At 42.4% G+C, this 18,248-nt stretch overlaps 1 protein-coding gene across 2 annotated transcripts in view; it reads right to left on the bottom strand.

The window, feature by feature from the left end:
- The window catches only part of ATP8B1 (ATPase phospholipid transporting 8B1), a 153,957-nt gene that overhangs the window by 61,981 nt on the left and 73,728 nt on the right, over positions 1-18,248 (bottom strand). For both annotated transcript variants that reach the window (XM_003827250.6, XM_034943810.4), the window contains exon 3: positions 889-986. In XM_003827250.6, the coding sequence (XP_003827298.1) occupies positions 889-986 (98 nt within the window). The remainder of the gene's footprint in view (positions 1-888; positions 987-18,248) is intronic.

Consider the following 18,248-nt stretch of genomic DNA (forward strand, 5'->3'; position numbering starts at 1 on the left):
TGACTTCATCTGTAAGCCAAGGAACTCCAAGGATTGCCAGTGGCCACCAGAAGCCAGGGGAGAGGCAGGGAACAGATTCTCCTGCAGAGGCTCCAGAAGGAGCCAACCCTGCCAACACCAAGATTTCAGACTTCTGATCCCTGCATCAGGAGAGAGTAAACTTCTGTTGTTTTAAGCCATCCAGTTGTGGTACTCTGCTATGGAAGCCCTTGGCATTAAAACACACATCTTACAACATTTAAGCCCACACTTAATATTTATTATTATTATTATTATTGAGACAGAGTCTCACTACTGTCACCCAAGCTGGAGTGCAATGGCACAATCTCAGCTCACTGAAACCTCTGCCTCCTGGGCTCAAGTGATTCTCTTGGCTCAGCCTCCCAAGTAGCTGAGACTGTGGGCACATGCCACCACTCCAGGCTAATTTTTGTATTTCGCATTTAATCTTTAAGCATTCTTTATCACATTCCAAAGGTAATAAGCATTTTTGAGTCAAAAATATGTTTAAAATCTCTAAATCCATTCCAGGCAGAGAAGGGGAAGATAAGTTCTTAAGAGATTCCTTTCAAACTCATTACTTTCAAACAGGAGGCTTCTGTGCCATCATTGTATATTCTTTCATAAAACATTTCTAAGAGAGCTTAAAATTTAAAAAAGAGAGAGAAAATTTCAATCTACATAATTCTGTTTTGTTTCAAGTCACCCACTACCCACCCCAAAGGTAAACATCAATAAAAATGACATTCTATAGAAAAAATGATGATTATCAATAGCCCCAGGCAGGTGGTTACGTGGAAGGCAGGTGTAGCATGAAGGTAGTAAGCATGCCAGCTACTGGAAAAAACTGCATTTTAATGAAAACAATTCAGAAAGTTAACAACTCACCGCATATTTACTCTCCTTAATACACAAGAATTTTGTGTTCATAAAGTGAGGTTGTTCGTGGTACTTGCGATCGTTTGCTTTGACTTGCCATGTACATTCTTTAAAAAAAAAGGGAGAAAAGTTCGTAAGTAGCAAATTAACATGTTGTTATGAGTTGAATTGTGTCTTCCCCAGATTCAAATGTTGAAGTCCTAAACCTCCATCCCTCAGAATGTGACCTTATTTGGAAACTGCTCATTGCAGATGTAATCAAATTAAAGTGAAGTCATTAGAGAGGACCCTAATTCAACATGACTGATACCTTTACAAAAAGGGAAATTTGGACACAGAGATAGATGGAAGACGATGTGAAGTCACAGGGAGAAAATGGCCATCTGCAAGCCAAGGAGAGAAGCCTAGAACAGATCTCTCCCTTGTAGCTCTCAGAAGGAATCGATCCTGCTGACACCTTGATGCCTCGAGGAAGGCATAAGCATGCCGCTGCTATGAAAGCTGGAGGCAAGCATGCTATAAATCAGGAAGAAAATGAGGAAGCAGGCTGGGCGCGGTGGCTCACGCCTGTAATCCCGGCACTTTGGGAGGCCAAGGCGGGTGGATCACGAGGTCAGGAGTTCAAGACCAGCCTGGCCAAGGTGGTGAAACCCCGTCTCTACTAAAAATAGCCAGGTGCGGTGGCAGGCACCTGTAATCCCAGCTTCTCAGGAGGCTGAGGCAGGAAAATTGTTTGAACCCGGGAGGTGGATGTTGCAGTGAGCTGAGATTGCGCCACTGCACTCTAGCCTGGGCGACAGAGCAAGACTCCATCTCAAAAAGACAAACAGAAAAGAAAAGAAAAGAGAATGAGGAAGCACCTCTTTGGCATCAAGTTCTCCATGAACATGCATGCTGGATGAAGCTCCCTTGAGTGACGCACATAATGGAGAGAACTAGGTGTTGACAAATCCCCACCAAATTGGCAGAGAAGAGAAATTAACAATGAGTGTGGCACAACTATTTTTGGAGATGGGAATATATTAAAAGACATTTGAAAGTAAAAAATTACAAAAATTTCAGTCTTAACAACTATAATAATAAAGATTGTGTGATCTCGGCTCACTGCAACCTCTGCCTCCCGGGTTCAAGTGATTCTTCTGCCTCAGCCTCCTGAGTAGCTGGGATTACAGGTGCCTGCCATCACACCCGGCTAATTTTTGTATTTTTAGTAGAGACGGGGTTTCACCATATTGGCCAGTCTGGTCTTGAACTTCTGACCTGGTGATCCACCTGCCTTGGCCTCCCAAAGTCCTGGGATTACAGGCGTGAGCCACTGCGCCTGGCAAAATGATGTATTTTCTAGACTCCTACTCCAAATGAAATATAGACAATATGGCAAGAGTAACAAGTGTAGGCCGAGCATGGTGGCTCACGCCTGTAATCCTAGCACTTTGGGAGGCTGAGGTGGATGGATCACTTGAGGTCAGGAGTTCAAAACCAGCCTGGCCAACATGGTGAAACCCCGTCTCTACTAAAAACACAAAAAAGTAATGGGGCATGGTGGTGCATGCCTGTAATCCCAGCTACTCGGGAGGCTGAGGCAGGAGAATCTCTTGAACCTGGGAGGCAGAGGTTGCAGTGAGCCGAGATAGTGCCATTGCACTCCAGCCTGGGCGACAGAGGGAGACTCTGTCTCAAAAAAAAAAAAAAGTAACAAGTGTAGACTATTGAGGAATGCAAATAATTAACCTGATTGCTTTTTTAAAGCCACAATATCACTATTGAACATTTTTCTTGCATCATTTTGGCTGCCTTTCATCGGGTAATCATAACAGTTGTGTTATTACAAATGAAAATGTTCCTGGTATCTTTGTAGCTCAAGTGCAATCTTATCAAAAGGGAAAATAAAAATGGAAATATAAAGCCACTCATAAGCACTGTAATCATGTATGCAATCAGAACAGCTCATTCCACTCAAAAAGGCGATCTCAAAGTAGGTAGATAAGACCTTATATAAGGTACTCTTGAATCCATTCTATTTGGCGGTAATTTGCAAATGCATGTGCTTTTAATGGTTTACTTTAGCACACAGATGACTTGTGACACATCCCCGCCACCAGGGTTCTAGAACACTGTTCAGAACCACTGTTAGAAATTTCAGGAAGGCTGAGAAGAAAAACAGACAAGATTTCTCAAGAAGACAGAAAAGGCCAATAAGGGTTTTTTAAAAAGTCAATTTTAGAAATACTCAAGTGGAAAGAAGAAACTGCCCTGTTAAGGAGCTGGACATAATGATCTTTCCCAGTCCACTTCTGGTCCATCCCCCTTGTGGGTCTGTAAATTTGCTTCATAATTAAGCCACCAGCTGGTGGTGGCTCTGTCTGGTCCCAGCACTATACCCTCATCCCTGGCCAATTTTGATTTGGATGATTCAGACAGAGAGGGTGGCATCAGACCTCGAGTAGGCGCAGTGAGGGGTTACCAGAAATGACCTTGATCTCTTAATTTTACATTTCTGCCAATACTGTGGGGAGCCTGGAGAAAGTAACCAGTATGTCTTTGTCTGCAATTGAACCGCAAACGCGTTTTTACTCAATTTTAGAAATCTGACTGCAGTCAAGTAATCAATAACCCTATTTCCAGTTAAAGATCCTTGTTTGGCCTAATTCAGACAAATCAGGGGACAAACAAATTGATGTCTACTCTTTATTCATCTATGAGTTTAGGCTAATTGCTTGAGCTGTATTTCAATGAGATACCATGAAAATATGGAAACAGAGCTCCGTGGACAGACACACTTGCAGAAGACAGCACCTTGCAATCCTCTCTTGGAAGTTCAGTGGATTTGCTGGTACATTAAAGGCTGTGAGAAGTCCTGTAGTAAATAAACTGATTGTATTTTATAAGTTAAATGTTTAAAATGCTTTAATATTTAAAATAGCTTTTCCAAAATTAATATAATCATAGGCACTTTTTAAAAAATCACAGAACAATTATTAACATCAGTTAAGAAGTGCTGCACTGATACACATGCCTTTAGGAAGGGCAGCAAAACAGCAGACGGAGGACTTGACCTTTTTGAGCAAATATTTATTTTAAGTGTCTGCTTGGAACACAGAACTTTACTGGACACTTGAACTACAAAGATAATTTACAGAAAGAGTAGGCATCTTGCCCCATTTTCTTTTTTTGTCCTTTTTTCTTTCTTTTTTCATTTTTTTTTGTTTGAGACAGTCTTGTTCTGTCATCCAGGGTGGAGTGCAGTGGTGCGATCTCAGCTCACTGCAGCCTCTGCCTCCCAGCTTCAAGCAGTTCTCCTATCTCAGCCTCCCGAGTAGCTGGGACTACAGGTGCACACCACCACGCCCGGCTAATTTTTGTATTTTTAGTAGAGATGGGGTTTCACCATATTGATCAGGCTGTTCTCAAACTCCTAACCTCAGGTGGTCCACCTGCCTCGACCTCCCAAAGTGCTGGGATTACAGGCTTGAGTCACCATGCCTGGCCACTTTTTCTTTTTCTTTTCTTTTTTTTTTTTTTTAAGAGATGGAGTCTCACTATGTTGCCCAGTGCCTAGGCTGGCCTCAAATTCCTGGGCTCAAGTGATCCTCCTGCCTCAGCCTTCAGAGTAGCTGGGATTACAGGCATGCACCACAGTGTGCCTGGCTCATCTCATTTTCTAGAATGGATATATTGACAAAGAAAAGAGAAGAAATAAGAAATGCAAAAAATGCACCTTCACCATATGGCCCTTTAGCTAAAAGCTACAAAGCTAACAAGGGTGTGCCATCAGAACTATCCATGTACATGTACAGAGATGATTTTAACAGCTGCCATGTGACGTGTGGCTTAAAGTCACCCTGAGTCTACTAAATGGTTGTGTTGTCAATATATCTAAATATGGCTACGTGCTCTCCAGAGTGTTCCCATGATCACCACGTCCTTTGATCAGTGCCATCTGGAAGAGCAGATGAGTGCAGCCCTCCTCTCATCCTCTCTGTGCTGGCTCCAAACGCTTGCTTACAGACCCACCAACAACCAAGAAGCTGCACTGGTTGGTACACACTGCAGCAAACAAGGAAAACAAGTAGATAAAAAGTCCAACATCAAAAAGAAAAAAAAAACCATAGAAACAATTGAAGAGAGAATGGCTAAAGGACATGAAAAGACAGTTCATACAAAGGGAAATTCAATGCTGTTCTCGCTGAGGCTGGAGTCCAATGATGCGATCTCAGCTCACTGCAACTTCCGTCTCCTGGGTTCAAGAGATTCTCCTGCCTCACTCTCCTGAGTAGCTGGGGTTACAGGCGCCCACCATCATGCCCGGCTAATTTTTGTATTTTTAGTAGAGACCGGGTTTCATCATGTTGGCCAGACTGGTCTTGAACTCCTGACCTCAGGTGATCTGCCCACCTCGGCCTCCCAAAGTGCCGGGATAATGGGCATGAGCCACCGTACCCGGCCTCAAATGGCTCTTAAACCTGTGAGAAGATATTTGGGTTCCTAAAAGAGAAATGCAATTCTTTATTGAGATAGTAGTTTTTATCCTATAATAGCAAAATATTGGCACATGGTAATGCTTGGGATGACATTCTAGGTTCAAAAGAGAGCAGAGAAACAGACACTCTGAGGTAGCCTTTATGGAGAGTAATTTGGCCAGATCTCAAAATTTAACACACACATGCACTGACCAAATAATCACACTTCTAGGAAATATCCCCCGTGTACCTACTGCAGGGATTTTCAATGCAGCCCTATTTATCAGAATGACTAGAAACAACCCAAATGCCTACTGGGAACAGCCAGTTAAACACGATTACAATGATAGCCTATGCAGTCAGCAAAAAAAGAATGAGGTGACCCCATAAATATGGTAGGAATGACCTCCAAATTACACTGTTAAGAGACAAAAGCAGAAGGGTATCTACCATCTTGTGCTTTCAGCTATGTGATGCATAGAATTCATACACAATATGAATGCATATATGTACACACACGTGCACATCTGTTTCTGCATATGTGTATGGGTATATAAGGAAGCAAGTTTGCAAGCATTCTTTGCGCATACAAACGTGTATCTCTCTGGAAGGACATATTTTGAGAAACGTAACCATAATTTCTTTTTGTCATTTTTTTAAAAGACAAAGTCTCACTGTGGCACCTGGGCTGGAGTGCAGTGGCATGCTCATAGCTCACTGCAGCCTCTGAACTCCTGGGCTCAAGTGATCCTCCCACCTCAACTTCTGGAGTAGCTGAGACTAAAGTGCACGCCATCGTACCTAATTTTTAAATTTTTTTGTAAAGATGAGGTCTTGCTTTGCAGACCAGGCTGGTCTTGAACTGCTGCCCACAAGCTATCCTCCTGCCTTGGCCTCCCAGAGTGCCGGGATTACAGGTGTGAGCCACCGTGCCCAGACCAGCAGTATTTTTTTTGGAAAGGAAACTGCATGACTGAGGGACAGAAGAGGCAGGAAGGAAAACTTCATTTTCATTCTGGACCCTTTTCTAATTGGATCATTTACATGTATTACTGTTTTAAAGCAATGTTTGTGATTCCCCTCCTTCCCTCTATTGGCATATATATATATGGCGAATATGGAGAGGAGCAAGGTGGCCAAATAGAAGCTCGCACTAATTGTAATTCCCATAGGAACATCAAATTTAACAACTATCTACAAACAAAAAAGCACCTTTATAAAAACCAAAAAATCAGGCACTCACAGTACCTGGTTTTAACTTTATATTGCTGAAAAAGGACTGAAGAGGGTAGGAAAGATAGTCTTGAATTGCCAATGCCACCCCTTCCCCAGCCCCAGCACCAGATGTGTGGCATGGAGAGAAAATCTGTACGCTTGGGAGAGGGACAGTGCAGCGATTGTGAGGCTTTGCACTGAACTCAGTGCTGCCCTGTTACAGACAGTAGAAAGCAAAAGCAGGCTGAACTCAGCTGATGCCAGACCATAGAGGGAGCATTTAGACCAGCCCTAGCCAGAGGGGAATCTCCTGTACCTTGGTCAGAACTTGAATTCTGGCAAACCTCGTCACCGAGGGCCAAAGTGCTCTGGGGCTCTAAATAAACTTGAAAGGCAGTGTAGGCCACATGAACTACAACTCTTAGGCAAGTCCTAGTGCTGAGCTGGACTTGGAGCCAGTTGACTTAGCAGGCACATGACCTACTGAGACACCAGCCAGAGCAGCTAGTGGAATGCTTGCTCGGCCCCTCCCCGCCAACCTCACTGCTCCAAAAGAGACCTCTTCCTTCTGCTTGAGGAGATGAGAGGGAGGAGTAAAGAGAACTTTGTCTTGCATCTTGGATACCAGCTCAGCCACAGTAGGATAGGGCACCAGGCAGGGTCATGAGGCTGTTTCAGGCCCTAGTTCCCAGACAACATTTCTAGACAATCCTGGATCAGAAGGGAGCCTGCTGCCTTGCAGGGCAAGGACCCAGCTCTGGCAGGATCCATCACCTGCTGATGAAAGAGCCCTTGAGCCCTGAATAAACAGTAGTGATACCCAGTTAATATCCAAGGCTGTGGGCCTTAATTGAGGCTAAGATATTCTGGCTTTAGTTGTGACCCAGCACATTCCCAGCTGTGGTGGCCATGGTGAGAGATTCCTTCTGCTTGAGAAAAGCAGAAGGAAAATTAAAGGGTGCTTTGTCTTGCTCTTGATCTTCCTTCCTTTCTCTTTCTTTCTTTCTCTTTCTTTCTTTCTTTCTTTCTTTCTTTCTTTCTTTCTTTCTTTCTCTCTCTCTCTCTCTCTCTCTCCTCTCTCTCTCTCTCTCTCTCTCTCTCTCTCTCTCTCTCTCTCTCTCTCTCTCTCTCTCCCTCCCTCTCTCTCTCTCTCTCTCTCTCTCTCTCTCTCTCTCTCTCTCTCTCTCTCTCTCTCTCTCTCTCTCTCTCTTTCTTTCTTTTCAGAGATAGAGTCTTGCTATTTTGCCCAGGCTGGAGTGCAATGGTGTCATCTCAGCTCACTGCAACCTGTGCCTCCTGGGTTCAAGCAATTCTCATGCCTCAGCCTCCTGAGTAGCTGGGATTACAGGCATGTACCACCATGCCCAGCTAATTTTTAAAAAATTTTTATTTTATTTTATTTTATTTTATTTTATTTGAGATGGTTTCTCACTCTGTCACCCAGGATGGAGTGCAGTGGTGCGATCTCAGCTCACTGCAACCTCCACCTACCGGGTTCAAGCAATTCTCCTGCCTCAGCCTCCCGAGTAGCTGGGATTAGAGGTGTGTGCCACCATGCTTGGCTAATTTTGTATTTTTAGTAGAGATGGGGTTGCACCATGTTGGTCAGGCCAGTCTTGAACTCCTAACCTCAAGTGTTCCACCCACCTTGACCTCCCAACATGCTGGGATTATAGGTGTGAGCCACCGTGCCCAGCTGTGCCAGGCTAATTTTTGTATTTTTTGTACAGACAGGGTTTCACGATATTGGTCAGGCTGATCTCAAACTCCTGACCTCATGATCCGTACACTTTGGCCTCCCAAAGTGTTGGGATTACAGGAGTGAGCCACCGCGCCCGGCCTAATTTTTTTATTTTTAGTAGAGACAGGGTTTCGCCATGTTGGCCAGGCTGGTCTCTAACTCCTGGCCTCAAGTGATCTGCCCGCCTCAGCCTCCCAAAGTGCTGGGATTACAGGCATGAGACACTGCGCCCAGCCTGCCTTGCACTTGCTACCACCTTGGCCACAGTGGGGTAAAGCAACAAATAGAGACCCCTTTTGGGGTCCCTGAGTCTAGGCCTTAGGTTCTTGGATGACATCTCTGGACTTGCTTTTTGCCAGAGGGGAGCTCACTGCCCTGAAAGGTGACTGAAAGCATTTACCACAAGCTGACTAAAGAGGCCATAGGCCTTTACCGAACATCAGCAGTAACCTGGCAGCACTCCTCATAGGCCTGTGGTGGTGGTGGACATGGGGAGAGGCCCCTGAGCCTGTGGAAGGGGCAGAATAGTGGAAAGGACTGGCTAATGGTTTGAGTGCCAGCTCAGCCACAGTAGAATAGATAGGACACCAAGCAGATTTCTAAGGTTTTGGACTCCAGTCCATGGCTCCCAGATGGCATCTCTGGATCTGGCTGCAGCCTGGGGGAACTCACTGGCTTGAAGCTAGCCTGGCTGGCTTCACGACAGGGCATTGAGGGAACATAGGCAGCCAGATCATGGTTACAGTGGGCCATGGCGAGACCCAGTGTGGTGCCAGCTTCATGTCTGACCCAGTACATTCTCAGTGGTGATGGCCATATTGGTGCTTGTACCTCCACCCCCCTAGCTCTGGGTGGCCCAGAACAGAGGGAGAGAGAGAAGGAGAAAGGGAGAGGAGGGAGGGGGGGAAGGGGGAGAGAGAAATAGCGAAAAAAGAGAGAGAGAGAGATTGATTCTGTTTGGGAGAAAGTAAGCAACAAGAACAAGAGTGTGGGCTTGATAATCCAGATAATTCTTCCAGATAGTCTGCAAGAAATGCAGCGTTATTGAGCTTGGGATGCCCCCTAATGCAGATATGGGTTCAATCATAATATCCAAGTTCTTTTGAATACCTGGAAATCCTTCCCAAGAAGGATGGGTATAAACAAGCCCAGACTGTGAGAGCTACAATAAATATCTAACTCTTCAATGCCCAGACATTGATGAACATCCACAAGCATCAAGAACATCCAGGAAAACATGACTTCACCAAACAAACTAAATAAGACACCAGGGGCCAAACCTGCAGAAAGAAAACTATATGACCTTTCAGACAGAAAATTCAAAATTGCCATTTTGAGGAAACTCAAAGAAATTCAAGATAGCACAGAGAAGATATTCAGAATTCTATCAGATAAACTTAACAAAGAGGAAACTCAAAGAAATTCAAGACAACACAGAAAAAGTTTAGAATTCTATCAGATAAATGTAACAGAGATTGAAATAATTAAAAAGAGTCAAGCTGAAATTCCGGAGTTGAAAAATGCAACCGACATACTGAAGAATGCATCAGAGACTTTTAATACCAGGATTGATTAAGTGGAACAAAAAATTAGTGAGCTGGAAGGTAAGCTATTGGAAAATATGGTCAGAGGAGACAGAAGAAAAAAGAATAAAAAAGAATGAAGTACACCTACAAGATCTAGAAAATAGACTTAAAAAAGCAAATCTAAGAGTTATTGGCCTTAAAGTGGAGGTAGAGAAAGAGACAGGGGTAGAAAGTTTATTCAAAGGATAATAACAGAGAACTTCCCAAACCTAGAGGAAGATATCAATATCCAAGAACAAGAAGGTTGTAGAACACCAAGCAGATTAACCCAAAGAAGACTACCTCAGGCATTTAGTAATCAAATTCCTAAAAGTCAAGGATAAAAGGAAGGATCCTAAAAGCAGCAAAAGAAAAGAAACAAATAAAATACAATGGCACTCCAATACGTCTGGCAGCAGACTTTTCAGTGGAAACCTTATAGGCCAGGAGAGAGTGGCATGACATATTTAAAGTGCTGAAGGAAAATATATTCAAGCATAAAGGAGAAATGAAGACCTTCCCAGACAAACAAAAGCTGAGGGATTTCATCAACACTAGACCTGTCCTACAAGAAATGCTAAACAGAGTACATTAATCAGAAAGTAAACGATGTTAGTGAGCAATAAGAAATCACCTGAAGGCACAAAACTCACTGGTAACAGTTAAGTATACAGAAAAACCCAGAATAGTATAACGCTGTGACTGTGACATGTAAACTACTCTTCAGTAAAATGACTAAAAGATTAACTGATAAAAAATAGTGACTAGAACAACTTTTCAAGACATAGTACAATAAGACATAAATAGAAACAATAAAAAGTTAAAAAGCAGAGGGAGGAAGTTAAAGTGTAGAGTTTATTAGTTTTCTTTTAGCTTAAAATAATGAGTTATTAGACAGTACTTACAAGCCTCATGGTAACCTCAAATCAAAAAACATACAATGGATATATACAAAATAAAAAGCAGGAAATTAAAGCACACCACAAGAGAAAACCACCTTCACTAAAAGGCAGAAGGGAAGGGAGGAAAGAAGGAAGAGAAGACCACAAAGCCACCGGAAAACATAACAAAATGGCAAGAGTAAGTCCTTACTTATCAATATAACATCGAATGTAAATGGGCTAAACTGTCAATCAAAAGACATAGAGTGGCTGAATAGATTTTTAAAAAAAAAGACCCAGTGATCTGTTGCCTACAACAGACACTCCACCTGGACTGAAAATGAAGGGATTGAAGAAGATATTCCATGCCAATGGAAAGCAAAAAAGAACAGGATACCTATATTTATATCAGACAAAATAGATTTCAAGACAAAACTATAAGAAGAGACAAAGTCACTATATAATGATAAAGAGGTCAGTTCAGCAAGAGGATATAATAGTTTTAAATATTTATCCACCTTATGCTGGAGCACCCAGATATATAAAGCAAATATTACTAGAGCTAAAGAGAGTGATAGACCCCAGTAAAGTAATAGCTGGAGACATCAACACTACACTTTCAGCACTGGACAGATCTTCCAGACAGAAAATCAACAAAGAAACATGGGACTTAATCTGCACTATAGACCAAATAGATATTTATAAAATATTTCATACAACAGCTGTAGAATACACATTCTTTTCCTCAGCACGTGGATCATTCTCAAAGACAGAACATATATTAAGTCACAGAACGAGTCTTAAAACATTCAAATAAATTGAAATAATATCAAACTCTGACTGACCACACTGAGTAAAACTAGAAATCAATAATAAGAGGAATTTTGGAAACTATACAAAAACATGGAAATTAAACAATATGTTCCTAAATGACCAGTGGGTCAATGAAGAAATTAAACAGGAAACTGAAAAATTTCTTCAAACAAATGATAATGGAAACATGATAAACCAAAACCTGTGGGACACAGTGAAAGCAGTACTAGGAGGGAAGTTTATAGCTATACGTGCCTACATCAAAAAATAAGAAAAACTTCAAACAACCTAATGATGCATCTAAAAGAACTAGAGCCAGGTGCAGTGGCTCACGCCTGTAATCCCAACACTTTGGGAGGCCGAGGTGGGCAGATCATGAGGTCAGGAGATCGAGACCATCCTGGCTAACACACTGAAACCCCATTGCTAATAAAAAAAATACAAAAAACTTAGCTGGGCACAGTGGCGGGCACCTGTAGTCCCAGCTACTCGGGAGGCTGAGGCAGGAGAATGGTGTGAACCCGGGAGGTGGAGCTTGCAGTGAGCCGAGATCACACCACTGCACTCCAATCTGGGTAACAAAGCAAGACTCTGTCTCAAAAACAAAAAAAAGAACTAGAAAAGCAAGAGCAAACCAAACCCAAAGTTACTAGAAGAAAAGAAATAATAAAGATCAAAGCAGAGATAAATGACATTGAAACAAAGAAAACAACATAAAAGATCAATGAAACAAAAACGGTTTTTTGTTTTGGTTTGGTTTGGTTTGGTTTTTTTTTGGAGACAGAGTCTTACTCTGCTGCCCGGGTTGGAGTGCAGTCGTGCGATCTTGGCTCACTGCAACCTCCGCCTCCCAGGTTCAAGCGATTCTTGTGCCTCAGTCTCCTGAGTAGCTAGGAGTAGCCAGGACTATAGGCATGTGCCACCACACCTGGCTAATTTTTGTAGTTTTAGTAGAGACAGGTTCCACTGTGTTGGCCAGGGTGGTCTCAAACTCCTGCCCTCAAGTGATACACCTACCTCAGCCTCCCAAAGTGCTAGGATTACAGATGTGAGCCACTGTGCCTGGCCAAGAAGTTAGTTTCTTGAAAAGATAAACAAAATTGACAAACCTTTAGCTGGACTAACTAAAAAAAAAAAAAAAAAAAAGCAAAAAAAGAGAGACCCAAATAAATAAAATCAGAGCTGAAAAAGAAGACATTACAACTGTTATCACAGAAATTCAAAGATCATTAGTGGCTACTATGAGCAACTATTTGCCAGTAAATTGGAAAATGTAGAAAAAAATTGATAAATTCCTAGATACATAAAACCTACCAAGATTGAATCATAAAGAAATCCAAAACCCAAACAGATGAATAACAAGTAATGAGATCAAAGCCGTAATAAAAAGTCTCTCAGCAAAGAAAATCCCAGGACCCAGTGGCTTCACTACTGAATACTACCAAGCATTTAAAGAAGAACTAATACCAATCCTATTCAATCTATTCTAAAATATACAGGAGGAGGAAATACTTCCAAACTCATTCTACAAGGCCAGTATTACCCTGATGCCAAAACCAGACAAAGACACATCAAAAAACAAAAACAAAAACAAAAACAAAAAGACCTGTAGGCCCATATCATTGATGAATGTTGATGCAAAAATCCTCAACAAAATACTAGAAAATTGAAATTCAACAACACATTAAAAAGATCATTCATCATGACCAAGTGGGATTTATCCCAGAAATGCAAAGATTGTTCAACATACACAAATCAATTAATGTGATATGTCATGTCAACAGAATGAAGGGCAAAAACCATATGATCATTTCAATTGATGCTGAAAAAGAATTTGATACAATTCAACATCACTTCATGATAAAAAAATCCTCAAAAAACTGGGTATAGAACAACATACCTCAGTATAATAAAAGCCATATATGACAGACCCATAGCTAGTATCAAACTGAATGGGGAAAAACTAAAAGCCTTTCCTCTTAGATCTGGAACATGTCAAGGATGCCTACTTTCACCAGAAGTCCTAGCTAGAGCAATCGGACAAGAGAAAGAAAGAAACGGCATCCAAATTGGAAAGGAATAAGTCAAATTATCCTTGTTTGCGGATGATATGATCTCATATTTGGAAAAACCTAAAGACTCCACCAAAAAACTATCAGAACTGGTAAACAAATTCTGTAAGGTTGCAAGATACAAAATCAACATACAGAAATCAGTAGCCTTTCTGTATGCCAACGGCAAACAATCTGAAAAAGAAATCAAGAAAATAATCCCATTTAAAATAGCTATGAATAAAATAGCTAAGAATTAAGTTTACCAAAGAAGTAAAAGATCTCTGCAATCAAAACTATAAATTGATTGCAATGATGCAAGAAACTAAAGAGGACACCAGAAAAATGGAATGATATTCCATGCTCATGGATTGGAATATTGTTAAAATGTCCACACTGCCCAAAGCAATCTACAGATTCAATGCAATCTCTATGAAAATACCAATGACTGTCTTCACAGAAATAGAAAAAAAATCCTAAAATTTGTATGGGAACCACAAAAGACCCAGAAAAGCCACAGCTAATCTAAGCCAAAAGAATAGAACTGTAGGAATCACATTACCTGACTTCAAATTATATGACAGAGCTATAATAACCAAAACAACATGGTATTGGCATAAAAACAGACACACAGATCAATGGAACAGAAAAGAGAACTGAGAGATAAATTCATACATCCTCAGTAAACTTGTTTTCAACAAAGGTGCCAAGAACATACATTGGGGAAAGGCAGTCTCTTCAGTAAATGATGCAAGGAAAAACTGCATATTTATATGTAGATGAATGAAAGTAGACCCCATCTCTTGTCATATGCAAAAATTGAATCAAAATGGATTACAGACTTAAATCTAAGACCTCAAACTATGAAACTACTCCAAGAAAACCCTGGGGAAGGCTGAGCATGGTGGCTCATGCCTGTAATTCCAGCACTTTGGGAAGCCAAGGTGGGTGGATCACAAGGTCAAGAGATGGAGACCATCCTGGCCAACATGGTGAAACCCCGTCTCTACTAAAATACAAAAAGTTAGCTGAGCATGGTGGCACATACCTGTAGTCCCAGCTACTCGGGAGGCTGAGGCAAGGGAATTGCTTGAACTCAAGAAGTTGAGGTTGCAGTGAGCCAAGATCGTGCCACTGCACTTCAGCCTGGTGACAGAGCAAGACTCTGCCTCAAACAAAAACAAAAACAAACAACAACAACAACAACAAAACCACTTGGGAAACTCTCCAGGACACTAAACTGGGCAAAGATTTCTTGAGTAATACTTCACAAGCACAGGCAACCAAAGCAAAAATGGACAAATGAGATCACAAGTTAAAAAGCTTCTGTAAAGCAAAGGAAACAATCAACAAAGTAAAGAGACAACAGAATGGGAGAAAATATTCAGGCCACTGAATTCATTTTAAATGATAGATTCTTCCCCTTGCCTCATCCCAGAACCACTCTATATCTGCAGGGGCTGGGTCCAGGCACCTAGAGAGTTTGTAAAAATTCTACAAGAGGTTCTGATGTACAGGCAGGACTGAGAACCCCCAGTTAGTGCAAAGGAGAGTGTCTTCCTATGGTGACTTCTATCATTAAAAATCTACTTCTGAACTTGGGCTGCAAAGTAGCAGGAAGAAAACCACCAGCTGAGTTAGGTTTCCACGAGCAAGAGATTCTTACCCAAGGTTCAATCATAAATTACATGACTTGAAAGCAAATTCTCTAAAATGAGCATGTTGCCCAAGATCTTAAAAATAAATAGACTAGGCCAGGCACAGTGGTTCATGCCTGTGATCCCAGCACTTTGGGAGGCCAGGGTGGGCGAATCACCTTAGGTCAGGAGTTCAAGACAAGCCTGGCCAACATGGCAAAACTCCGTCCTTACTAAAAATACAAAAATTAGCTGGGCATGATGGCGGGCGCTGGTAATCCCAGCTACTCGGGAGGCTGAGGCAGGAGAATCACTTGAACCCGGGAGGCGGAGGTTGCAGTGAGCTGAGATCACGCCACTTCACTCCAGCCTGGGCGACAAGAGCGAGACTCTGTCAAATAAATAAATAAACAAATAAATAAAAAGAATAAAATAAAATGAGATGGCACAGTATCACCACCCTTCCCCATCAGTAATCACTCAGTGCAGGAATATCCCTCACCCTGCGACTTTACAAGCATCAATTACTCTGGTGTTCTTAGGCTGTGGAGGTGGATGGCAATTTACAACCGATCAGAGAAAGAAAGAAAATAAGTAGCCAGAGTAGACTCCCATATGTGGTATGTGCCGAAAATGGAAAATGCATCTTATGAAGTGGAACAGCTCCCTCAGCACTTTCCACAGATTCCTTAGGGTATCCTACGATTGATACGTTTCAATGAGCCATCTTTATCTGTGTTTTGGTTCCAACTAAATATTAATTCACAGATGCTCTAAAGACCCCACATTCTTAATTCCAGATTATTTTATGAAGATATCACTTTAAGGCCGGGTGTGGTAGCTCACGCCTATAATCCCAGCACTTTGGGAGGCTGAGGCTGGTGGATCACAAGTTCAGGAGATCGAGACCATCCTGGCCAACATGGTGAAACTCTGTCTCTACTAAAAATACAAAAATTAGCCAGGCGTGGTGGCACACGCCTGTAATCCCAGCTACTTGGGAGGCTGAGGCAGGAGAATCGCTTGAACCCAGGAGCGGGGTTGCAGTGAGCCGATATCGCGCCTCTGCTCTCCAGTCTGGGCGACAGAGACAGACTCCATCTCAAAACAAAAACAAACAAACAAACAACAAGAAAACTCCAAAAATACAAAAACTAGTGTTTCCCAGAACACATGCTGAGAAGTGTGTTCATCAGGAAACGACAGAGCTCATCCCATAGCACCGAAAACATTCCCGCTCATTTCTGAGAATCTTTGCTGAATCTTTACACAAAGGGTAAGGTTACTCCACTTGAACCTGTGGCTTATCTTTCTCCATGGCACATTCTAACAGCATGTTTGTGCCTGTCCTTCCTTCTCACAAAACACAATAAAGGTCCTTCTAGTGAAAAGTACTCTGAATGGGTCTCTCAAAGCACTTGTTTAACAGGAAAGCTTAGTTGGGCTAGGGGATTTCCTTTCTTTAAAAAAAAGAAAGCAACTTTCTGTGCTACAACCCTCATTAAAGAAACTAGCGCAGTTCAGGCTGCTTAGGCAGTGTTTTGCTAGAATGGGTGCTGGTCCCTGGTGTTACTCAGTCTGGTGGTACCTCGCAGGGTGACTCATGTTCTGATGTCTTAAAGAACTGATTCTCTGAAGGAAATTATTCAGGATGTGAAATGTCAAGAAAGACAGATGATGATTAAAAAAAGAAAGAGAAGTCAGGGTGACACTGACCTTAACTGGGAAATTGCACAAATGAGAATACAGTGGGAAAGGAAAGAGGGATGAAGAGGGCAAAGAGAGGAAGGGAGGAAAGAAGGAGAGCAGACTGGCTGTGAGGGAGGCAGGGCACATGGGAAACGGGAGGAAAGAGGTCTGGCATTTACTGAACATCATCTGTGTGCTTGGGAAGGGCACAGAGAGGTATTCGAATAAGAATTTTTGTAAAAAGTCACAGGCAAACTCATTTGATATGGGTTTTGAGAAGCGAGAACCACCCAAATCCCCTAGGAATATAAATCACCCTTGGAAAACATGACTAAGATTCAAGACTGAGCATTTTTTTTTTTTTTTGAGATGGAGTCTCACTTTGTCACCCAGGATGGCGTGCAGTGGTGGGATCTTGGTTCACTGCAACCTCCACTTCCCAGGTTCAAGCGATTCTCCTGCCTCAGCCTCCTGAGTAGCTGGGATTATAGGTGTGCACCACCATGCCGGGCTAATTTTTGTATTTTTAATAGAGATGGGGTTTCACTATGTTGGCCAGGCTGGTCTCGAACTCCTGACCTCAGGTGATTCAACTGCCTTGGCCTCCCAAAGTGCTGGGATTACAGGCATGAGTCACCGCGCCTGGCCAAGACTGAGCTCTTTTAATGCCCATATACCGAGGGTAGAAATCTACAAAACATATGACCTGCAAACTGAATGATCAGGAAAGGATCCTAACCACCAGAATGGGCAGGCAGAGTTGTAAAAAAACAGGGGATGAGAGTTTCCACCCACTACATGCATCTCTGACATTTCTGCAGGCACCCAATCCCGGTCCCTTTGCTGTGTCTCGGACTACACGTCTGATGGCGTGCCACCAAGCACCAAGAGCAAAGTTGACCCTGGACCCCATGGAGCCAATTCTCCTGCCACCCCATCAGATATCTACATTTGGTAGAGATTCCAAAATTGTGATAGGAGACTAAGCAGTGCAATTAGCGGGGAAAGGAATGAGGAAGAAGCATGTTTTATTCACTGTTTGGGCAATCAACTAGAACTTCCTTGTAACTTGTCTGGCTGCTTCAGCTTTAGCTAGTTCACCAATATCCAGTCTGGACCTGTTATGACAGAGGCCACCTTCCTGTTCAGATTGGTGGGAATTCCATTTTCTTTCTTTCTTTCTTTTTTTTTTTTTTTTGAGTTGGAGTTTCACTCTTGTTGCCCAGGCTGGAGTGCAATGGCACCATCTCAGCTCACTGCCACCTCTGCTTCCCGGGTTCTAGTGATTCTCCTGCCTCAGCCTCCCAAGTAGTTGGG

This window comes from Pan paniscus, chromosome 17 (assembly GCF_029289425.2).
Source record: "Pan paniscus chromosome 17, NHGRI_mPanPan1-v2.0_pri, whole genome shotgun sequence".
NCBI lineage: Eukaryota > Metazoa > Chordata > Mammalia > Primates > Hominidae > Pan > Pan paniscus.